This window comes from Anolis sagrei, chromosome 1 (genome assembly GCF_037176765.1).
Source record: "Anolis sagrei isolate rAnoSag1 chromosome 1, rAnoSag1.mat, whole genome shotgun sequence".
Classification (NCBI taxonomy): Eukaryota; Metazoa; Chordata; class Lepidosauria; order Squamata; family Dactyloidae; genus Anolis; species Anolis sagrei.
In genome coordinates, this window is record NC_090021.1 from 300,599,193 (window position 1) to 300,624,934 (window position 25,742).

The 25,742-nt window shown below is 38.7% G+C and overlaps 1 protein-coding gene across 2 annotated transcripts in view; it reads right to left on the bottom strand.

The window, feature by feature from the left end:
• Positions 1-590: 590 nt before the first annotated feature.
• The window catches only part of EGLN3 (egl-9 family hypoxia inducible factor 3), a 54,581-nt gene continuing 29,429 nt past the window's right edge, over positions 591-25,742 (bottom strand). For both annotated transcript variants that reach the window (XM_060759341.2, XM_060759348.2), the window contains exons 2-5: positions 16,456-16,575; positions 11,705-11,841; positions 9,912-9,985; positions 591-5,601 (exon numbers count right to left, since the gene is read on the bottom strand). In XM_060759341.2, coding sequence (XP_060615324.2) covers positions 5,564-5,601; positions 9,912-9,985; positions 11,705-11,841; positions 16,456-16,575 — 369 coding nt within the window. In that variant the 3' untranslated portion in view covers positions 591-5,563. The remainder of the gene's footprint in view (positions 5,602-9,911; positions 9,986-11,704; positions 11,842-16,455; positions 16,576-25,742) is intronic.

The window sequence follows — 25,742 nt, forward strand, 5'->3', positions numbered from 1 at the left end:
TCTCTAGAAGAGTGAAAACTGCAGACAGTTCCTTAACATGGCTGGGGAGAAGGGAGAATTTCAGCAGGTGTTGCTTGTCAGCAGATTGTGTGACATGCAACATGTGCAGAAATCTCCCCTTTTCACTCTGGAAATTTTACTGACAGCAGAAAAAGTTCAAGAATGTTACTTTTAAAAAACGACAACTCCCACAATCCCCTTGAAAGTCTGAATCTCCAGGTGACCATGGCTAGCAGCTAGGTCTGTAAAGTGATAGGAGTAATCAGCCAAAAACCCAAAAGAACAAAACTGCCAATTTCTGAGGGCAGAATGCAGATGGGATTTCTTGTTTCCCATAACTTCTCAGCCATCCTTCTTCACAATTTGAGATAGCTTCCTCAATGACTATTGTCTACTGGCAGCTTCTTTGAACTGTCTCTCAACCCAAGGTCCAATTACAATAAGTTGTAATAAATTAATGGTTATGAACGAGGGCTTCATGTGCCACAGAATTTCTTAGTACTATAAATTCAGGTATACTCCCAAAGTCTCAGTAGACATAGCATTGAAGAGAATTATCAAGCCAGTACAAAATATGACGTAACCCAGTGTTTCATTGACCGCTGCAGCATTTTATTTCATTCCAACATTTTTTAAAAAACAACAACATAAAATAAAACACAAGGTGTAGATTAGAAGCCAAAATACCACAGTGTGGATCAGTATCCAGTCCACCTGGCAGCAACAATAACCAGCATTCAACCTGGAAAAAGGTATGCTTAAAAGTACTCCCAGAGATATTTGCGGAGCAAATGTCAAAAGAAATAAGATATTCACCAGCAAATAGATGTACTTCCCATTCAAGAGTGAACTACACTGAAAAATAACACTGTACTATTTCATCAATGGGGAAGAATGGAACACTGTAGTAGAGGTCAAAAAAATGGAAGCTGAATTTCTGATTACTATCTCATAGGAAGAAAGGAAACACTGAAGGGAATGTGAGATTTATCAATCCATTAAATCTCTAAGATTGTGGTCAAATATTAAAGTAAAACAGATCAACATGAAGAACAGTGGTCTTTTTGTCCAATATTCTATAGTTAATATAATTTACGATTAAAATTTTGTAAGATGGGCTTCATATGTAAAGAAACAGTTTGGAAAGATAAATGAACTATATTCTTTTAACTGACTTGACTATTTGACCAATCAATGAAATCTCATGAACATAATACTGTAGTTTACATACAATGGATTCTGCGGTAGTTTTTTTATTTTTTACAGAGAGTATTATATCTTAATAGGATTCAAGCCAAGGCAATCCAACATCTAATGTTGGATTGCCTTGGCTTGAATCCTATTAATTCCAATTAGAATTTCCATCTCTCCATTTACTCCTAAGTTAACAATTCATTCAGTGGGTTTATTCTATTCTGGAATAACCAATAGAGTTCAGGCCCATATTTGGACAATTTGAAAGTGTTGATGATGGTGACCTGAAATAAAAATTGAAGGGTCTAGAAACTATTTTATTTAAAGTAAAGGAGATATACATCATTTTTTCCAGAAATATCATCTTTTTTCAGAGTTACCAAAAAAGATTCAAGTGAATTTAAAAGGGAAGACAAAATTGTTCTTTCAATGCCATAAAAATTAGGAATATTTCTACAAGCTATTATCCCAGTTTATAAAGCAGGGGTATCTAAAGTAAGAATAGCCATAGTGATTGTTGGCTTGAAACAGTCAATCAATAAGCCTTTATTGCTTTTCAAAATATAGTAACCCTACTTTGTTAATACTGTCAACCTTCCTCATGCATTGATGTTAGGGACACAGGACCCCCATGAAACTGATAAACCACAAATTAAAAAATGCTATTTTTGACACCTCTTTGGGAATCTCGTAAGTCCTCCAGTACAACTCTAAATCAAGAAGAAAATACCAGAAAAATGGGACTGAACAGGGAAAGCTGCAGTATTTCTACTGATCATTTTTTGGGGACTTTCAAATTTGAGACCAACAGAAATTGGACTTGGAATAATTTCAATTGCTTCACCTGTTCTTTACTGATTCTTGGAGGCAACACAAATTTTGAAAAAAGATGCTTCAATAAAATATTCAGATATTTCACTGCCCTTGAAGGCACATCTTAGTGAACACACAAGTTTTTTAAATTCTCAAATGCTCCAGAGACTAAGTATGATGAATGGAGAGTAATCATATAAGCCAGTGAAACCAATAGTCTGTGCAGTCTTATCTACGACTGGTAAGCCCAGTTACTGCAGAAAAAAGAAAAGGAGGAAACATATATTGCATGAAATCTGTCGACCAATTCCTGAGAATGTGTAGTACACCTTCCTGATAAGACAATTACAGCTGTCAAGATAAAATCTTCTTCCATCAGAGTTTCCTGTGATTTTAATTTGTCTCTTAAAATCAGTTTTTGTTTAATTCTGATGTGTTTGTTTACAGGGAAATGAGGGGAAAGTTCATTTTCCATAGCTTTGAAAATGCAATTTTTGTTGCATGTTAACAAGCTAACCATGGGATTCTGGGAGGTATAGTCCAAAAAGTAATGTTTATTTTGTCACATGTGTATGGAATGTCTGGCCTTGTCTTACTTCCATTCACAAAAATATTCTTTGAAATATAGAAGAGGAAAGCTTCATAATTTTCCTTTCCCAGATCTCTTCCCCGCCCTCCGCCAACTAACCTCCATAGTACTAAGGAAGGTTTTCCAAATTCCTAGCACAGACTAAGGCAGGATAAAGGGGAAAAGTCGAGAAATAATAAGCAAAAATGTTTTCTTTTCTTCCATTCATTTCCAGAATTCTCTGGTGGATCAGAAGACATTCTGTGAAGGATGCTAGCTCACATGTAACCATGTTAGGTGAGCTTGCTTATATTTTCCTTTACTACCCCATTAAAAACAGGTTGCAAATTGGGCATGGGCTGAGGAAGAAATTCTTGCCCCCATTCCCTTCCATGGATACAATTCAATGCCAGATTTTCAGATCTACAGAACTCTACTGTGGTAGGCATACATGGAATGTCATGTTACAGTTTCTTCCCAATGTGAGTTATTCATGCATCTTCCACGTAAGGACTCTGATCACTCACTAAAACAAAAGGACTATATTGGTATATATGATGAATCTACTATGAGCTGATCAATTCTTCTTGACTTAAACAGGAACTGTATACTGAGGTCACATAGCAATCTCACACAAATGTGTAAAGCCATGTGAGCAAATAGGTGTCTTCAAATGTGAGAGGAATTGGAATAATTCAGTAGCATCTTAAAAATCACACATCAAATTGGGCAATAACAGTGTCTTCTTTTCTAGATCAAACAACTGTTTTGTTCAAAACCTGTTACCTTTTACATGCTGTGCTAAAATAAATTAAGGCTGGACAATGTCTCAATATTTGTTGCATTTACTAGCTCCAATTATGGGACAAGCATCTGGCTTGTCTAGAAATAAAGTGACATAATAACTGCCATTCCTACATAAAGGAAAATAGCAAGAAACAAATTGGCTGAGGAAGAGAAAAAAATGAGAATTGCCAGAGTTGGTTATGTAACTGGGAGGATATACAAGACATGGAAGAGAAGAGATATACATATTTGGAAGAACAAACTGAATCACTGATACAAAGTTCACAATATGACTAGAGATATCAGTTAAGACAGCGAATTTATCCTGACAGGATGTTTACATTAATTATTTTCCTGAAATCTACATGTTTGTGGAATAACTCTTGGACGTGGCATTTTAATAATGAGCCATGCTAAGTGCTGAATACCCACAGTTCTACTATTTATTGAGTAAAGTAGCATTGAAAAGTTACTCACTGAAATCTTTTGTCTTTTACAAAGTAAAACTATAGTAAGAAAATGTATTCCTTTTCATTATTGATTCTGCTTCTGTACAGCTCATGGCTCAAATGCAGGATGGAAATATTTACCTGTAACACATGGGACTGAGTAATTTTTCCCTATTCAGTTTAAATACATATCAAAACAAATCTACATAGACATTCAACCAGCAGTGGGGCTCTGGTGTGGCAGGATGCAGGCTGTGAACCTTACTCCAAAACAATTTCAGAGTGCCTGCCTGCAAAGTAATGTTTCATGATATTGCATAGGTAAAACAATTGGTATATCTCATCCAACACACACAAGTGTGTGCGCTAGCACAACTAATCTTAGGATTAAGCTATAAGGCTGTAGTAGTCAAAACATTTTCTCATGGATTCACAAACAGTGGTTAGGTTTGCAACAGCTGTACAATTCAAGTGTGACATCAGGCATATACAACGCGATCCTAACCCTATCTTCTTAGGGCCCTTCCACACAGCCATATAGCCCAGAATATCAAGGCAGAAAATCCTGCTTTGAACTGGGTTATTTGAGTCCACAGGGCCATATATTCCAGTTCAAAGCAGAAAATGTAAGATTTTATTCAACTTTGTGGAAGGGGCCTTAGAAGTATATGTAATTGAATCAATGGGACTTGCTCCCCAATAGGGTTGTTATGTTAATCAAAGATCTGAAATAATCCAAATGGCATGGCATTATCACTTAATTGGCTACAATTATCCAACAAATGTTTATTTGTCAATTTAAATAACCAGAATTCTACTTTTTTTAGACAAACAATGGCTGGTGGAAGATCAGTTTTTAAAAGTAAAATGAAAAATACACTTGGCTGGATCAATTCTTGGCATACATGCATTTAGCTTATCTTCAACTTTTAAAAACATTACAAATTTAGACAGGAGCTGGTGTGTGGATGCTGGCAGATTCATAAAACAAAGGCCTTTTTTAAAAAGAATGAAAAGTCATACACACATCCGTCATGCTTCAGAAAAGAAAATGTTTTTTTCACAAACAGTGGACAAAACAGTCTCCGCCTCTGTTCTGGGGCTCTAAAAGGCCACTGTTGCCTGGCTTTAGCAACATGGATAAAATCATTTTATGGCAAATTGGAGGCTTATCCTTTTTTTCTTAGAAATTAATTATATAAACCAGTAAAACCAATAGTCTGTGCAGTAAAGTGACAAGGCAGTCCACGAAAGGCCCCACTTTGGGCATAATGACCTTGGCTCTTGACAAATGTCTTTTTCCATTTTGCTTCTCTGGTTGCTTGGGTTGCCCATCTGTGGTCTGTAAAAACTCAATCTCATTGAAAAATACTAGGTAAATAAAGTGCAAATAAGACTCAAGTTTCCCCCAGATATTTCAAATGTTTAGTATCTTTATTACCAGTATTGCCAACTTGGTCTTGACATTAGTGGGAAGCTTGGGATATTCTTCACTTTCAAAAACCCTGGGTGCATTTTTTTTCAGTTAAAAGCGAGTAGAAAAGAGGGGTGATTTATGCCAAAGGGGTGTGTGATACGAAGCTGCCATGAGTACCATCGCCGTAATATGCAAATACAAGAGAGTGCCAAAAACAGTGCATTTCTGCAAGTAAAAAGAGTGTCCAATAATAATTGGAAACAGACCATGTTGCCTTTGGATCTTATTGCTTGCAAACAGTCCCCTATTCATCACTGAAAAACTGTATGAGTAAATTCAGTCTTCATTGAGAACTGCATCTGTCTTCCCTGCATCTGCAATGAAAATGAAAGAAATTGTTAAAGTCCAAAACCATACACAAGCCAGGCATACACAGTATTCATGAGCCTAAATGTTTGGAATAACGTGTAATTGAGTATTTGTATATTTATTTAAATAATTTCTACATCACATGATTATCATCAAAGAAGTGTGTGTATATCAAATTATAACAATATAAACATAATATAAATGTATGCTTCAACTATGGAGGCTGAAGAGGATGAAAGGAAAAATGGACTTAGATGAAGGGTTAGATTTTCAAGTTTTCAGATGACACCAAATTGGGAGGGATAGCCAATACTCCAGGAGACAGGAGCAGAATTCAAAACGATCTTAACAGATTAGAGAGATGGGCCAAAACTAACAAAATGAAGTTCAACAGTGACAAATGCAAGATACTCAAGTTAGGCAGAAAAAATGAAATGCAAAGATACAGAATGGGGGACACATGGCTCAAGAGCAGTACGTGTGAAAAAGATCTTGGGGTCCTTGTGGAAAACAAGTTAAACATGAGTCAACAATGTCATGTGGCAGCAAAAAAAGCCAATGGGATTTTGGCCTGCATCAATAATAGTATAGTGTCTAGGTCCAGGGAAGTCATGTTATCCCTCTATTCTGCCTTGGTTAGACCACACCTGGAATATTGTGTCCAATTCTGGGCACCACAATCGAAGAGAGATATTGACAAGCTGGAAAGTGTCCAGAGGAGGGTGACTAAAATGATCAAGGGTCTGGAGAACAAGCCCTATGAGGAGCGGCTTAAGGAGCTGGGCATGTTTAGCCTGAAGAAGAGAAGGCTGAGAGGAGACATGATAGCCATGTATAAATATGTGAGAGGAAGTCATAGGGAGAAGGGAGCAAGCTTGTTTTCTTCTACCCTGGAGACTAGGACACAGAACAATGGCTTCAAACTACCAAAAAGGAGATTCCATCTAAACATTAGGAAGAACTTCCTGACTGTGAGAGCCGTTCAGCAGTGGAACTCTCTGCCCCAGAGTGTGGTGGATGCTCCTTCTTTGGAAACCTTTAAACTGAGGCTGGATGGCCATCTGCCAGGGGTGCTTTGAATACAATATTCCTGCTTCTTGGCAGGGGGTTGGACTGGATGGCCCACGAGGTCTCTTCCAACTCTATGATTCTATATACAAATTCCCCCAAAAGACTGATCACACAAAATCAGACATTTCTTCATTTTTCTAATTTCCATGTATGGTTATAAAAACTGGACATTGAAGAAAGCCAATGGGATAAAAATCAACTCATTTGAAATGTGATGTTGGCTGAGAGTGCTATAGACTGCAAAAAAAATCAAGTCCTAGAAAAGAAATCAAGTCTGAACTTTTGCTAATAATAATAATAATCTTTATTTATATCCTGCCTCCCTGAAGGGACTTGGGGTGGCTTACAAGGCACTCCAGGATGCATATATATCATACAACAGGTAAAAATGGTATGAAAGTATAAAACAAGTCACATAAAATTATAACACCATTATGGTTAGAAACCATAATGATTAAACGAAGGCTGTTGTACTGTAAATACATTTGTAAGATGACACAAATGTTGTGGAAACGTTGTGGACGTTGTGGAAACGTTGTGGAAACCTAATATGTGGTAAAGTGGAAGGCAGATGAAACTTGTGGAAGGTGCTTCAGTTCATTACCCTACATTCTTCCCATGCCCTCGTCTAGAAAGAAATTTATCACCTCTTCAGCCTGACCTGATTGGGATGTCTTTAAGAAACAGAGCTATGGGTTCCTATATTTCAAAATTAGTCTGCCTGGCTGTAGTTAGAGCAGAGCAAAGCCAGTGGCCTTTTCCTGAAAGAGAGCGTGTAGAGAAGGAGCACATTTCTAGAAAACAGACTGGCAGTACAGCAACATTAATATCGAGATGGAAATGCTGTTTTATCTTATTCTTACCACCAGGAGGATGTTCAGGGTAGTTTAAAATTTAAGAAAGTGTGTGTGGACGAGGGAGAACAAACACCAGTTAGATTCACAGACACATTATGTAAACACCATAGTTTACATAAGCCAAGCTTTCAGACCTAAAAGCTAATCCTCCCTTCAGATTTAATCCCCTCCTCTTCTTTTTCAGGTAGTTTATGATGTTAAAAAATATTAAAACACTTGTTTAAGGCAATGATTTCTTTCTATCTTCATAAGGCAAACATTTCTTTGACAGATTGGCTTCATGTCTTGTATTAATTTGGGGGCAATCATGCAATCCTTGGTCAATTGTTCTGTATTTATGTTTTGGTTGACTTGGTATCTTGAACATATTTTGTTATGCCTAGATTTGGCTTTTGTCTAAACTTGGGAGTACTAAAAATAACCTCTGAAATAGATCTTCTGGTTGTATTTTGCAACTTCTTTTTGTTTTATGTTAATATCTGGATTTCACCTTTAAGAACTTGAATAGATTTAGCCTAAAATAGGATGGCAGCAGCTGGGGGGTGGTGCAAGATCTGTTTGAGACTAGCCTGAAAAGGTAAAATCCTCCCCTGAAATGAATAAACAAGGTTGGACCACCATGACTATTTCTTTGAATCCACTTAGGAATTTTCAATGAAAAGTGTATTAAATGAACATTATTTTGCACTTGTTTTCACCGTACTCAGATTGTTATCACATGCAGTTGAATGATGCTGATACTGATTATTTTTTAGCACAATGTATTGTGTTGGAAAAAAACCCCATAGAACATCAAAATTAATAATGATCAGCCTGCCAATGTTGCGGCTCTCCCACCTTAAAAACAGGGGCACAGTTTTCCTGTTTTGGGGGGTACTCGGTAGTCATACTTGAAATCTATACTAAATTTAGTAGCTTAGCATCCCCTCCTATTGTGCATGTATGGTCTTAGCCACTTAATTCAGCTTTCCTCTATGTTCAGTGTGGGTTGTTAAAGGGATAGGAGAATATATCCTGAAAGGAGAGGGGTTTTTTTTGTAACTATCTGGGCTATTAGTGTTATCAAAATGTTTGAAACATTCTCTAAAATGGGTTCTGTGAATTTTCTGGGCTGTATGGCCATGTTCCAGAAGTATTCTCTCCTGATGTTTCACCCCCATCTTTGGCAAGCATCCTCAGAGGTTGTGAGGTCTGTTGAAAACTAGGCAAGTGAGGTTTATATATCTGTGGAATGTCCAGGGTGGGAGAAATAACCTTTGTCTGTTTGAGGCAAGTGTGAATGTTGCAATTGGCCACCTTGAAAAGCCATTCAATGCTAATCAAGTTGGCCAATTGCAACATTCACACTTGCATCAAACAGACAATAGTTCTTTCTCTCACCCTGAACATTCCACAGATATATAAACCTCACTTGACTAATTTCCAGCAGACATCACAAGCTCTGAGGATGCCTTCCACTGATGTGGGCGAAACGTCAGGAGAGAATGCTCCTGAAACATGGCCATACAGCCCGGAAAACTCACAGCAGCCCAATGATTCTGGCCATGAAAGCTTTCGACAACACATTCTCTAAAATGTTTGTAATTCATCAGAATGTTTGTGAGTGAGTATAATAATTAACATTAGCTGTATTTTAAAGTATCTGTTGATATACGTTTGACTCCCATCCATCATAATCAATGTGAAAAATGTTCAAAACAAATTTTTAATGTAGATATCTGTGAAAGCTCTTGATGATGATATACTGGTCTACATAAAGGAGAAGGATGCAAACCACTGGGTTAGTAGGTTACAGATAATCTTTCTTCCATTTGCCAAGGGTGGCGCTAGACAAGTTTCACTTCTGTTGGATCTACTTTGGGGGTTTATTTTTTACTACAATCTCAAGATTTATTAACCACAGCAAGTGCAAAATACATATACCTAGAGAATTTTGAACCCATTATCTAACTATAAGCTTACAATCTTTCTGTACATAAAACTGTTCCTTCTTGCTCTAAATAAGATATTCCGGAGGTAATGTATGGGGAAAAGTTTCAGCTATTGTTAAAACAAATTGGGATTTTAAATTCCTCTTAATTCTTAATAGCCATAGACCCTTGGTAAAGTTGTATGTATGCTGCTGAAGACTGAAAGATTGCGGAGAGCTACCATATGGGGAGTTTGTGTGGAGTGAAGGTGTGGCATTCTGAAGTACAACTCAATTGCTTAACGCTGCCTGTTGCATATTCAGCACAGTATATCCACCTGCAGAAACCTGTTTCCACATGTGGATTGCATTCCTGGATCAGGCCATAGGTCCTTTGCCTGCATAATTAAGTTTTGTGGAGTCCTTGGCGAATGGTGGCTACACAAATGTGGTAATATTGTAAACAAAATTATCATACCAACTAAATTCCTGAATTTCTTTTTGGCTTCTGCTCTTTCTTCAGCATCAAAATACCACACAGTCATAGCGTATCTGTAAAAGAGAAAAAAGTGAAATGTACCTCTCAAGGCTACCAAAATGAGAGCAGAATACTAGACACTGCTTTAGGAAGAGTGATTTACTGCTGCCTTTTGAAATATATTACTAAACAACTGAATTGGTCAGTAGGTGACAGTCTCAGCATGCACATCATAGCTCTCTTAATCTGTATGCAATGCATGTGGGTATAAACAGGCAGGCAGATATGCTGGGTTTTATGCCTTCATTTCTCTCCAGTTATATACACCTCCAAAGGTTAACAGAACACATTGTGACTTTACCTAAGTTGTTGCTAGAGTGATTATATTATCAAATAAAAACCAATTAGCTATAGACAATTGGTTGACTATATGTCCTCAGGTGCCAAGTTGGTGTATTCAGATTGTTACATAAAGATACTACATGAAAGAGCTATATGTTCTAAAATCTTTACTCACAACTTGATCAGAGTGAGAGCAATCATGTGAGCAATAGTGATCATGGTGAGAGTGATAAGTATGAATGTGCACACACATTTAAGGTTTAATTCACCACTATGAGCATTTTATACAGTGAGCCTATGGTATCTACTGGGGCATGGTTTCATGACATTCTGTAGATACCATAATCCACTGATGCTCAAGTGCCGTGATATACAATAGTGTAGCAAAATTGTGTCCCTTATATAAATTTGTTTTGGGAACCTTAAAAAAAATCAAACCTTGGGTGGTTGAATCCATAGATATAGAATCCATGAATCTAGAAGGCGGATTGTGTTATTTCCAGTGACAAACAAAACATATCTGGATTTCCTTGGAGAACCACATTTCATGATTTGCTATATGAATATAGGGTAGGATTTAAAAGCTATCTAATTTGAACTGCCAGGTATTTTGGACTGCAACTTCCATCTGGCCAAATCACCACAGCTACTGGTAAAATATTAGATGAGACATCCCATCCGAAACACCTAAAGCAGTAGGTTTCTCACCTTTGATATAAAGCATCCATTATGTGACTGCCTCTTCTCATGTAGAAGGCCTGGGTTAGTTACAAAAACCATTCAGCACAAAGTGCTATTTTGAATAGGAATGGACAACATGTTCAGCATCCAGAACCACAATGCAAACATATGTCTAGCCAGCAGGCCAACATTAATTTGCATACCATTTTACACAAAGCCATGCAAATGCATATGATTAGCATGACAATAGTGAACGCCAATCAGTAGGCAGCAGTCAATATTATTCTATGATAGCTTGCTTTTGAATTAGGTTTTTCAAACCCTAGACATGAAAACCCTGAGAATATTTTCTTCAGAAATGAGAAGGCATTATTACAAAATGCAAGATTAAAAAGAAATACCATAATAAATCAAGAAGTATTTTTTTACATTTGCTCCATAAAGAGTTTTCATTTACACTGCACATTTATTCCAACTCAGTTCTTCAATAAAATGCCATAGCTTGGAAATGTTACTTGTTTTGAGCAATAATTCCTAAGATTAATCAATATGAGCAAAACTGGCCAGATCTTTCTGGGAAATTTAGTCCAAAAATTAATGTTCATGCTGTGCCTCAATAGAAAGAGATCTTCCAGAAATCCACTACAAATCTCTTCATGCAGTCATTTAATTGGAAATATTTGACTGACCTGGGATCTTTACATGAAAATCAATTTACTTGTTTCTTCATGTGCATACAATAAAACAACCAACCAACCACTTGTATTTACCTTGTTGCATAGGAAGGTTGCACTTCGTGTGGGTTTCTTCGGTCTGACCAGAAAAAAAGTAATCTGTCAAATATGGGTTCTACATCCGCTACATAGGACTTGCCCTCTGGGAATATTCTCAGAATTCCCCCATGACGCTTAAAAAGAAACAGAGAGAGAGAAAGTGAGTGTCAATTTTATATTTATATAAGTTGTTGTTGTTGTGTGGCTTCAAGTTGTTTCCAACTAATGGAGAACCATTAGGTAAATCTACCACAGTGTTTTCCTGATAAGGTCTGTTCAGAGGAGCTCTACAATTGCCTTCCTTTGAGGATAATAATGTGTTACATGGCCAGGTTCACCCAGTGGATTTCCATGGCTGAGTAGGGATTCGAACTCTGGTTTCCAGACCTGGTGTCCAGTTCCCATATGTTTATTTATTTATTTTGTGTACTTCTACCCCGCCCTTCTCAACCCCCAAGGGGGGACTCAGGGTGGCTTACAGACAAGTTTACCTGTAACTTGTTGGTTTGCAAACTATCATAGAATGCCTTGCTTCTACTTTGATTTATAAAAAAATGGGCAGAAGGGTCAACAGATAGAAAATCCTATGATGAGTTTATACTAGGGAGGGATACAATGGAGGAGACATTTATAATAGTCATTGCCCTGCCATTTTGGAGTAAATAGTACAGAAGGTGAAGAACAGTTTTTCTGTCTTCCTTCTCACTTAAACTGCTCACTGGAGGTAATGATATTAGAGGCAAAGATGAAGTACTTCAGCCACATAATGAGAAGACAGGAAAGCTTGGAGAAGATAATGATGCTGGGAAAAATGGAAGGAAAAAGGAAAAGAGGCCAACCAAGGGCAAGATGGATGGATAGTATCCTTGAAGTGACTGGCTTGACCTTGAAAGAGCTGGGAATGGCCATGGCCGACAGGGAGCTCTGGCGTGAACTGGTCCATGAGGTCACAGAAAGTCAGAAGCGACTGAAAGAATAAACAACAAACTCAATGAATATAATGTGAAGGACACAAGTCAACTTCTCTTCCTACATTGCTTCTGTAGTTACATTGAAGAAAAGGAGAAAAAATGGAATGGAATGAAACTTTACCTCTTCTGGTCTCCTGAGGAAAACACTGTTGTCACAAAATCAGGCCTTTGAAATAGTTACAGTTTAGGGACGACACTTCACAGAATCCCCTATTTTGAGCGGATTCTGGGATTTGTAGTCCAAGCTATGCAGAATGACCTGTGGGTGGAAATTTCCCATGGTGGGCCAGAATACTTGAAGCATCATGTTGTTGGCATCTTCATCAAGAATGCAGCATTCAAACCACTTCCCTCAGCCAGCCTCCTGGTAAGGTTTGCTTTGTACCCTTAATGTAAATGGAAAGCAAATGTATTACCAGGAAACGTGTCTGATAAACCCAATATCCTGAAAGCAGCTATAAGCCCTGAAGATTTTTCCCTTCCTGGTACCATTGTTGGGATAATATATTATGTGTGACTGTCAATGAGATAAAGACAGAATGGCTTCTCAAAGACCAATTATATTTAGGGGCATGGCAGATGCAAGGAAGATAAAGGAATTTAGAAGCAGAAAGGCCCTCCCCACCCTGTGGATATACAAAGGATGCTGCTTCTTTTCTACATAAGGCCTGTTTATCATTTCTGTTTTTTCACTTCATTTGCTGCACTAAAGTCTTGTTTATGTGCAAAGTATTAATGAGTGTTGGAAGCTCCTGTTGTCAAAGCTTCAGAACCCGGTTTTGCATGCTCCTAGAAAAAATATATTATCTGCCATAAATGTCCATGTAAGTTGTTATGTGGTATCTTCACTGAGCTGTAATAAAGATTCCTGACTGTCTGATACACTAAAAATAGGTAATTTATTTACACTACACCTCTCTTTATATCCTGCTTCTCATCATGCCCTTGGCAAAGATACAGGGTGTGACCTTGTGCATATTTATAGGACAAACAGCTACCATTATGGTCCAGAGCTTCTATATCACAAGGAATGCAGGAAGCTTGAATAGAAAAAGGTGGATATTGTTTCTTCTGGAAAGCCGTCATGGCACAATAGGAAGCTGTGGCACTCCAGGTATTTTAGTGTACAACTCCCATCAACCCCAGCCAGCATAGTCAAGGGTGAGGAATTGTGGGAATTACCATCCCATGACATCTGTAAAGCCATGGGAGTCTACCCCATCTTATACCACCAAGAATCTAGCCACACAGGTTCAAAGCTAGCTGTGAGCTTACAAGGCCACAGGAGAGCAATGTTCATCCAGGATTTCATTACACATGATAGCCATGTAGTTCATAGGAACGTTATGGTCAACTGTGAATATCTCCCTCCACCCAATGCAAAATAAAGCCATCTAATGAATATCTAATGAACCTGGACACACAACCAACTGATTTTACAAAGCATACTTTATATTTGTAGGCATATATTTTAAAACATTTTAGGGAACTAACCCTATTGATATGGAAGCCACCACATTACTTAAGAGTACCATAAAAGGCAAAGATATCTTTCATTTACTCAAAATATAAAGGGAAGCCATAACTCTTGCCTTTCTTAATGAACAGAGTTTGGGAATTTTGTTCTGTCGCCGCTGTGCCTATAGCTAGTTGATTTTAGATTAGGATGTGTAATCTTTACCCAGCGGGAAGCCAGGGGCCCTAGGAAAAGTCCTCAGAGTCTTCCTTTACAAAAGGAATCTTCAAATGGCTTAAAAGGTACAACAAAGTCTTTTATTAATGAATCAAACAGGAATTGTAAAGCTTTCTTGGTAAAGTATCAGTTCTCTCAAACTTGTCCACAGGGAACAGGCACTATCTTCAATAACTTTCTTCAAAGGAAAATTCCCCTTTTTAACTTCTCCCAAGGATAACTAAAATCCAACCCTCACTGGTGTGGGCTCCTCTATCAGGCCAAACTGCTTCTCGAAACACTGAGAGGACCTACCAGACAGGCAATGGATGTTCTTTAGAGTTGGCTGTCTTCCTGGAAACTCCCAAGGCTGTAGGAAGGAATACCTGGAGTTCTTAGGAGACCCTTAAAGCTGTGGGAATGCTTCCCTGGCGTTCTTTCCCTGGAGCTCTTAAAGGTTGAAGCCTTTGTACAGGGGAAGTAAACACATCCTATACATTGGCTACCTTGCTGTGACTGACTGGAAAAGGCTCCCTTCTCTCCAAAGCCTAGAAAGGGGGTGGAACCAGGGAACCCAATGATAATTGACAGGTGGCTTGCCCTATGAATGCAGCCAAAAGAACCACCTATCTGCAGAGTCCCTGAAACTTAGAACTATAAGCAAACACTCAGTGCAAAGCACAAAATTGGAGCTCCTGGAACAGCTGTTCCAGAACAAATTTTGTTGTATATAAAAGTTTCCACGGAGATTTGGAATCTATGCTTTTGTTAGTCAGCATCCCTAAAGACACAATGCCAACTTATTTTAAATGAAATGTAATAGGAAGGGAAAACATACATGAAGACATTGGTGTAATTTTTACTGTTGAACTTGATGTAGTACTTAGCATTGGACGGGGACTTGGTTTTTTTATGGATTTTATATTGATTTTTATTATGTCATGTTAAATGTTTTAATGGTATTTATGACTGTTGTGGCATCCAATTACTGCCAATTTATAAGCCACCTTGAGTCGCCTTCAGGTTGAGAAAGGCAGGATAGAAATACTGTAAATAAGTAAATAAATAAACCCAGTTCCAAGTCCCATTGAGCCATGAAACTCACTGGGTGAAAGTTGAACCAGTCACATCTCCAGTGGTTCTCAACCTGTGGGTTCCCAGGTGTTTTGGCCTATAACTCCCAGAAATTCCAGCCAGTTTACCACAGGGACCCACAGGTTGGGAACCACTGCCTTAGGGTGACCTATCCTACAAGGTATAGAGGAGAGCCATGCATGCCACCTTCAGTTAGGTGGAGGACAGGAAGAATGTGAGACTAGTATATACATACTAGTGCAAGAACATTTCCATTGAACACATAGACAACCCTGCTAAGCACGAATATTCCCTTAACATTCATTTCCAAACGCTTCCAAACTGGAAGGGGAGAGATTGCAAAAGACAGCAGGACCACAAACCATCCTTTCACTCTTTAATCTACTTCAGCTGCCAGAGTCCATTCATTTCTTTGTGGTTTTCCTTGTTTTCATCAAGCTGAAGCCTTCATTATTTCTTTTAGACAATAACTGCCATAGCAGCTGCCCTGAACTTCTTTTCTTTAAGCTGTGTGTCAAATGGAAATAAAATAAACTAACAACGAAATGAATTTTCATTTCAGAGCCACATCATGCTGACTATAAACAGTGGTTTAGATCAAACATCTTCCTCCCATGGCTGGAAGGGCTTCTTATATCTGTGGAAACAAGATCCAGCGAGTGGAAAGAAGACAGGAATAGTCCCTTATTAATTCCACATTGTTAATAGTTTGGATGATTGGGAAGACTCTTTAATATGTAGAGGGAAGTGGTGTGTTGGAGTGAATGAAATAGATGGAGAAAATTACTGATTAGGACCCTCCCCCACCCCCCTTCTAGCAGTGGGATCATTCAGATGTTTAGAAGAAGCTCAACTCAACCCAGTAGCTGGATACCAAGCAGGAAGGGAGCTGTAACTGTAAATTCCACAATTTCCAGCAAAATATTAAAGAATAGGAAACCAAAATAGAAAAGTGAATTCTCAGAAAGTTTTTGTTGCATATGCATCTCAAAATGCCATGACCTACATACCTTTGAGTCCCAATTCTTATTTAGATAGTAAATGCAGGTGATACAGCGACCATCACCATTAGGATTGTCTACATGACGTACATAGCCAGTTCCATTCCCAGGGTAGCAAGCCACCATTGCCTAAGAGACAAAAATAGGAAAAGAAGGAATCAGACTTTTTCTAACTTCCATAGTTTCTGATTTCTGTTTACTCTTTTGGTGACCATCAAAATACCGTCACATGATGCTCATGCTATCATTGAAATGGATCCTGTAAATGCTAACAAGATTATTTGTGTGCATGACATACTTATCAGGTAATCCTGATCCTGTGATACCAACAGGAACACTCTTAAAGAGTAGGGCATCACATGAAGAACGTGAAACTAGTGGTTATTTCAACTGATACAATAATAAAATTTTGTTGGAGATTAGAAGGTGAAATTAAAGAGCAATCAATAAAGTTTTCTTTTGAGCTTTGCAGATATCTCTTGTGGGGAAAAACATCCTTAATTTCGAGGCATACGATGCATACCAGTGATTTCAGGCACTATGATGACACACTTTTCCTCCCTCTCCTATCTCCCCACACCCTTTAGTGCTCTGACATTCCAGCTCCATTCACATGTTTTAAATGGAGTGCCTTCAAGTCAACAAAATATCCCACCTCAAGAAATAGTACTTTTGGAAATCTCTCACACTGCATTTGTGAAGGACTGTACAATTCAGCTCACACAATTCTCAGAATTATATTTCATGTAATGAATATTTTCAGACCAACAATGTGAATTGGCAGGCCTAATAATTAAGGAAAGTTAAAATTTTCATTTTGTTTAGTATTATTTATTTATTTACTATTCTTGTATACCACTGTATCTCAAGCCCGAGGGCGACTCACAGCGGTTTCCAAACAGCAAAGACAATAAAAACAGCAGTAATTAATATACAGTAACAGTTAAATTACACATTTCCCTTAATAACTAATAAGCAATCATCATGGAGTCACTTAATTTGAAGGAACCACAAGGGTCATGAAGTCCAACTCCCCTGTCAGGCAGGACTACACAACTTAAGCACTCATAGAATCATAGAATCAAAGAATCAAAGAGTTGGAAGAGACCTCATGGGCCATCCAGTCCAACCCCCTGCCAAGAAGCAGGAATATTGCATTCAAACCACCCCTGACAAATGGCCATCCAGCCTCTGCTTAAAAGCTTCCAAAGAAGGAGCCTCCACCACACTCCGGGGCAGAGAGTTCCACTGCTGAACGGCTCTCACAGTCAGGAAGTTCTTCCTAATGTTCAGATGGAATCTCCTCTCTTGTAGTTTGAAGCCATTGTTCCGCGTCCTAGTCTCCAAGGAAGCAGAAAACAAGCTTGCTCCCTCCTCCCTGTGGCTTCCTCTCACATATTTATGCATGGCTATCATATCTCCTCTCAGCCTTCTCTTCTTCAGGCTAAACATGCCCAGTTCCCTAAGCCGCTCCTCATAGGGCTTGTTCTCCAGACCCTTGATCATTTTAGTCGCCCTCCTCTGGACACATTCCAGCTTGTCAATATCTCTCTTGAATTGTGGTGCCCAGAATTGGACACAATATTCCAGATGTGGTCTAACCAAAGCAGAATAGAGGGGTAGCATTACTTCCTTAGATCTAGACACTATGCTCCTATTGATGCAGGCCAAAATCCCATTGGCTTTTTTTGCCGCCACATCACATTGTTGGCTCATGTTTAACTTGTTGTCCACGAGGACTCCAAGATCTTTTTCACACGTACTGCTCTCGAGCCAGGCGTCACCCATTCTGTATCTTCACATTTCATTTTTTCTGCCAAAGTGGAGTATCTTGCATTTGTCACTGTTGAACTTCATTTTGTTAGTTTTGGCCCATCTCTCTAATCTGTCAAGATCGTTTTGAATTCTGCTCCTGTCCTCTGGACTATTGGCTATCCCTCCCAATTTGGTGTCGTCTGCAAACTTGATGATCATGCCTTCTAGCCCTTCATCTAAGTCATTAATAAAGATGTTGAACAGGACCGGGCCCAGGACGGAACCCTCAGAGATGCCCAGGAATTTTCTGTTCAAAGATCTCCAAATGTGTTAGAACATACCCACCTAAGAATCACAAGTACTATTGAAAAGAATAGGATAAAATTGGGTCATTTAGCATTGGGAAGGTGAGAAAACAAACGTGCCTCACATATGTATTCATTTTCATGTAAAAGACAAGACTTAAAGCTCTTGAATTATCTTTTTGTTCTGTAATCCTCTCAAAAGGGCAACCAGAAGTGACACCACATTTTAATGGGGAACTGCAGAGTAAAACAGATAGTGTGGGGTTGTCCAGATGTGGATGGGTATTTTCAGTCATCTAGGGAATCTTTTGCATGGTTTTCAAGCAAAAAATTGCCCTGTAATTGCACTGAATTAAATAATAATAATTGGGATACTTAAGAAGAATCATAGAAGCTTCAAAGGCTGAAGTGGGGTACACCGGCTATAATGAGTAATGGCAGTGAATTAATTTTGAAAAGTAACTTTCCAGACTCCTGAGTAATGTCTAGTTCCTGTAGATTGAACCTGTGTGTCACAGTCATTGCAATAGTTCATCCCAATGTTTCAGGACTTCAGTTCCCATCACCAGTGATTTAGGCTACATTGCAGCAAAATCTGAAGGGTTCTCCATATCGGCGTTAGAGAGAGACTAGGATTTGTGGAGAGTCAGGTTCAAAATCCCATTCATCTTTGAAGCTCACTGGGTATTTATGGGGTTATCACTATCTCTAGAATTATGCAGCTAAGGGTCAAGTTCAGAATGTATTACTCGGAGGAGTATCAAATGGACTACTTGCTTTGTAATCCCAGTATTACCACAACCTGGACCTACAAAAGGGAGTGGGATATTCATTTCAATATATGAACATCTTGTATATGAAATATGCAGCTTCACAGAAGACAAATGGGGAGAACAGCCATCCTGAGACTCTTTATGTTAAAAAGTGACAGCCCTGGCAACAAAACAAGGGCAAAGAAAACGTTCTGAAACATTATATACTCATCCTAACTGCTAGCACTGTTTGGATGAAGGCTTAAACAATGAAGGGAAATCATTACAGCCCTCTTGGACCACAGTGAAATGAGATCAAGTTTTATCAGCGCGCTGGTTGGAACAATTCCAGCATAGATTCAGCTGGTGTGCTAGTCATTAGTACTGCTTTCAGAGAAATTATAAAACAAATAAGGAAAGGGAGGATAGACAATTATTACAATGATCCATATTTTATGTAGGCAACTGCTTAAGACAGGCTGCTTACTGATAACTTGCAGCATTAAAGTTTTATTGCCAACTGGAAAAGAAAGAAAGTTAACTATGGCCTAAATCCAACTCCTAGTCCCCAACTAGAACAGAACCACTGAATCGGCTACTGACTATTAAGTGAACACTTCCATAAACCCCATCAAACTCGTTTAAAGTTGTGAATGTCAACCGGGTTTGTGTCTGAGCTGGCAGCAAACAATATCAAACCAAGAGAGAATTTTTTCATTCTGCATGCTGATAACTCAAATAGTGATGCTTAAAATCAGAGCTCACTGGGCCAATCTTAGCTCCCATTCTCATCTATATATTTTCTACTATTATTAGAGTTACATTTTTAATTATTGTGAAATCCCCTGGAATACATTTCTAATGAAGAATCAGGTATTAATATATATAAAATACGACAAACAGAACTGTGCAACATTGTATACATTTGTTTTCAAAAAGAAAAAGTGGTATGTATTCAAAACAGAGTGTGGCTTTCCTCCCTTATTGTAAGCCAGGACTGTACAACTTCCAGTTCTCCAGATACTATTGGGGTACAACTTCCTTTATCCCTCCACATTGGTCTGATAGGAACTACAATCCTCCCATCTGGAGGACCATAAATTATACACTGCTGGTCTAGACCAGTTAAGTCACTGACAGTAATTGAAACCAAGGAAATATCATTCTCAATTACCATCTGATGGCATTTTGGCTCCCCCCTTTCAGATTGTTGGTGGGGAGTTACAAAAAAGCATGTTTAGTCTTCTTGCAGATCGCGATTGATTTTTAAAAGCTGTGAGGGATTATGGAAACTCAATGGAACAGGGTGGGGGGGGGGGGGTCCCTAGTGGATCCCAACAGGCTTCATGTAGTCAATTGGCCACATGGTGCCCACCCTTGGACAAAGATAGCAGCATACATTCACGTGCACTCACAAGATCAAGAATTTAATGTGCTGCTCCCTGATGGTTTTCAAGAAATAAACTTGTGGAAAAGTAAATTTAAAACTCTGGGATTATTAACACTGTTCAAAGTCTAATGTACCCCAAGGCTGAGCCTTGATGAACTCTCTGTGCAAATTTCCACTTGGATGCTCCTTGCACAATCCACACCTGGTTAAGCAGAAGTATCAAGAAGAGAAAGGAAACCATGTTCACTTCTGGGAACAGAGTGTGCCCTTAGTCAGAAGGGTGTAGTCAAGATCAGGTTAAGTCCCAGGGATAATGGGGAACACCTAGCCACATGCTTAATTAACCCAGTAAAAGAAAAGAGTCTTGTCTTCACTTCACTTGGGCTGAATCATGTCTCAAGCTTTTCAGACTACAAATGGACAAAGCACACTCACAGCAATAAAACAATCTTCTCAAACTGCCTGCCTTTTGTCACAATGCATTTTCAACACAAAGCAAAAATGCGAAAGGTTATGAAAAGAAGAAGGAGGTTAAGAGGTATTTGGTTAGCAATGGGATCATAATTTTGCTCACAGTGAACAGCCTGGTCTCTTCTCATTATCCAAACAATTAATCTTTCTTTTGCACGAAAGGTGTTGCCTTGCTCTTTAGCCCCACGCACTTCAGCATATATTGTAATGAATTATTTATCTGGAAGCATCCTGTTGCCCACTGGTTTTCTCGCAATCCCAACGGTCAAAGCTTCTTCCTTTGCAAATAAACAAACAATCGTACAATCATGCTGAAATTGCGTGCGGCACACATTCTTCTCTTTCCTGTCTGCAAAAGTGCAACAGAAATTTCAAACTCTATCCAGAGCATGCCGAGGGCAGCCGTGAAATCACCACCTTGCCTTCCAATGCAAGAAAATTAATTATTTTCTCCTAGTGAAGCCCGAGTCAGCCTCCAATTAGCAGAAGCAAACATTCCCGGTGCATCAATGTATATACTCATATGTCAGTGGAAGCCCTTTCGGTTTAAGAAAGACTTCCTCGGAGCTGCTGTGTGATCTGGCTGTGGGCCAGCGAGAAGATGGCTTAATGACAGTGCTACGTGCAGAGCGTGAGGCTATCAGCAATCAAACGCAAACTTCACTCCAGAGTACACTTCACAGAGAAACCGTTCAGGGGAGGGAAGGCACATACAAAACATAGACTACTTATGTCTGATGCTTGTTGGAAGTTGCCTTCCCCCTCCTACACACACACACACACACACATACCATTCACTGCTGTATCATCCCTCCCCCCCCCCCCCCCCAGCTCCTTTGTGCGTGTCTCACATTCTTCCAAAGCTGAATTCAATCAAGTTGAAGGAAGGAGGGGTGGAGGCGAGGGAGAAAGAGAGTCTTCTTTTATTTATTTTAGGGGAAAAAATGACAAAACAAAAATAAGATTCCCCATCCTCTTGCCAATTCCTGGGATTATACTAAGCATTCACAAGAGAGTTGTCACATTTATTTCTCCTGGCAGGAATCCCACGTCTTCAGCAACCTCATGACAGACTCAAGAGGGACACCTTTCCCCTATCATTTTTCCTCTGAAAGGAGAAACAACTGCTTCTACTGGATGTTTTTTCATCTGTCATGCTGTTGCCAAAAGAACTCCTGGGGAAAACAGGTGCCAAATCTTAGCCAGAAGCAAAATGCTGGTTTCCTTCTATAGAAGACAAAGCACGTTGAGGTTAGAAATTCTTATTTACAATGGCCTCGATCCAATTCCAAATCCCAACTGGAGTAAATCCTCATAACCAGTGGGATTTGCATAAGTGTTGATTTATCATTCAGGAACTGTTTCAATGGGCACTCCCTGATTCAGATTAATAATTGGATTTAGCTCAGTAATAGACACTGAGTTCAGTCTACTACTTCAATGCTGCCTGTTGACAGCGTGGTTTACTTTTTAAAAATAAAAAAAAAACAAATATAAGAAAATCCAAGTAACACAGCATACCAAAATCCAAATGAGAACAAAAAAATGAGTGTGGATTTTATTACCATTTACAACATAACACCTAAAACACAAATATAAACCCAAGTATATAAAACAGGTATGCAATTATCACAGAAAGAATATTATTGAAAAAACTGAAGAAAAACTATTAAACAAAAAGATGAGGATTTGGGGATTAGGATTGAAATATAATAAAAAGAGTATATTATGTTTATTTCAATATATATATATATATATATATAGTTAGAGGGATACAGGTATTGGCCATTAAAAAGGAAGCCATAAAGCCACGGCATTTATCTTTTTGGCAGAATCTGCAATGAATATGACTTGGTCAATAATTTCATACATAACCATCACCTCCCATATCTTACATAGTCTGCTTCCTGGAAGGCTGATGGGGAGATTGCCAGCTCTTAGCTATGAACAGTTTCACTGTTGTATAAAACTCCTAAAGGAGATCTCTGACATAAGAAGCCATATTCATTCTGCTCAGAATGTGTAGATTGTTTTTAAGGTTTCTATTCAATCTGAAAGTGAGTATTTTTTTAAATCAGAACTAGAACCCAAGGGGCTGTAGACTTACTTGAAAACTGCACACTTTTCATGGGAAAGGTCTCAGCTACAAATTGTGGTATCTCTAAAGATTCCTGTCAGACGATCCGGAACAGACTCCACAAGCCAATGTTCTGCAGATATTCCAAATGAGAGACACATCCTTCCAACAAGTGCAGAAAATTTGGCTGGGAGTGCAGCTTACAGCATTGTGATAGGCCTAAGGACAACATGGAAGAAACCAGGTCCTGAGTCACTCCTGCCAGAGTGGTATCAGCATGGATACTGACATCCCTTTGCACAAAAATCTGAAGGAACACTAATTCAACTAGCTTAGAAATAAAGACTATTGAGTGGGAGGGAGGACATTACACCAACATAATCTCTATTCTATCTTGGCCACCCACTTTCAAGTAAACACCTGTAAATTGCAGTATAGGGCACCTGGTGAGGAAGATGGAATCCAACTAGATCTCTAAAATTCTGCCTCCACACCCAACATGCATCACATGGTGAACAAATAACCCAGATGGACAAAACTGGGAGAAGTTGATCTCCCTTGATCCAGCCAAGCCTGGAGTTTGCCTATCCATGATGAACTCCATTTATCTACATGGCATTTCACTGCTTTTCCTTTTAACAATCTAGCACTAAAGAGCAGCTTTTTTAACCCAGGAAATCTGTTGCCAGGGATATCTAGAGAACCATAAAATATTGTTGCCCAGAGGCAGGAGGCAGTTTGGGGGCAATAAACACCAAAATGCCCTCCTCCTACAGTTATAGCATTGTCTCCCTACTCCATATTTCCTTCTCCACATCACTGTTGCAATGGCTACTCCCACATTTACTTCTCCTCCTGCATTTTCCATGTAATACATTTTCTTTTCTTCTTTTACTGACCAGACAAGTGTTACAAGATGACTATAGCTTCTCCTCTGAACAGGAAACTAGCTCTTGCTTTTCAGTATGTGTGATGTGTGTTTTGACCACAACTTCCATAAAACACAGCTAATATGGCTTCCTGGGATAGTGGTTGCCAATTAGAAAAAACTATACTGAACTAGATGAAATAATTCAGACAAAGAAATGCCCTATACTTTTATTCTACTGTTGACAGGTGACCATTCCTAGAGAGATGCGATGGCAAACCTACTTCCCCATAGTCAGAGGCCAGCAACTTTGGCCCTTGGTATAGTTTTGCACTACATCTCCCATTATCCCTCATCACAAGCTATATTAGATAGGACTGATAGGAGTCAGAGATCAAAAACAAATGGTCACAGATTTCCAACAAAAATGATTGTATGCTAGGAGAGTCAAACTGAAAATTGTATGTGTTACTGTATTGTACATACCCATCAAGAAGCTCAAGATGACACATACGGGACTAAATAGAATGGTTAGCCCAAACTAAAATAGATCAATTGAATTAATGGAAACTTAGTAAGTCAATAGTAATTGATTCAATTCAACCAATGGTATATTCTAGTTGGGACTAACAAATGTATCTAGCTTATAGTAACACAGGTAATATACACATAGACATTTACATTTTGTGGATTTGAATTGAAAACTCTCAGTTCTAGACTGATAGTCTTACAAATATATCACTTGTCTTACCATTTCTACTGCATTCTGATATTTTTAACATACTGGAAAGAAAGGAAGGAAAGCTGAAACAAGGTTTTAAAAGTTAAATTACTACATTCTCCTGCCTATGCTCCCTTGAAATTGATGAACTCTACACTTGCACAGTTGCTGCTGATTTCAATGGGACGTGTGGAGGAAAATATTTCAGAGGGTGATGCCAAATGCAGTCATTGTTAGTACTCAATGAAGACAGAGAAGGAAAAAGACTCTTTTATAACAAGGCGCATGAGATACAGTGAACAAGTGCTCAGCCTTGAAGGCAAATAACTGTTTAAGTATATGCTCATTACAGACATCTGAAAGAGATCTCTCCTACTGTTCAAGTTGCAGGAGAGAGCAGAAGTCTGGAAAGTTAAAATGACTCTACATGAAATTATGTTAAGTATACCTATAACCTTATGAGTTAGATCTATATGACAGTAGGAGAAAGTGTAGCCCCTCATATATTCTGCATTTCATGAAAGCACTTAGAATGCTATAATTCTGTTTTATTAATCATCCAACAAAATACCAGCATCACTGATATTAATTCATGCCTCATGAACTTCTAGGATTTTTTAAAGAAATGTTCAGATGTAATATTAAGAAGTCACTGGCTCTGATTCAGCTATTGTTACTGGTTATTACAGATGTTGATACACACACACACACACACATATGAAGAGATGCAGTATACTTGCTGTACCAGAGTGATTTTTTATTTTTATTTATTTAGTGTGTCAGGAGAGACTTGAGAAACTGCAAGTTACTTCTGATGTGAGAGAATTGGCTGTCTGCAAGGACATTGCCCATGGGACGCCCGGATGTTTTACCATCCTTGTGAGAGGCTTCTTTCATGTCCCCGCATGGGGAGCTGAGCTGACAGAGGGGACTCATCCACACACTCTCCAGATTCGA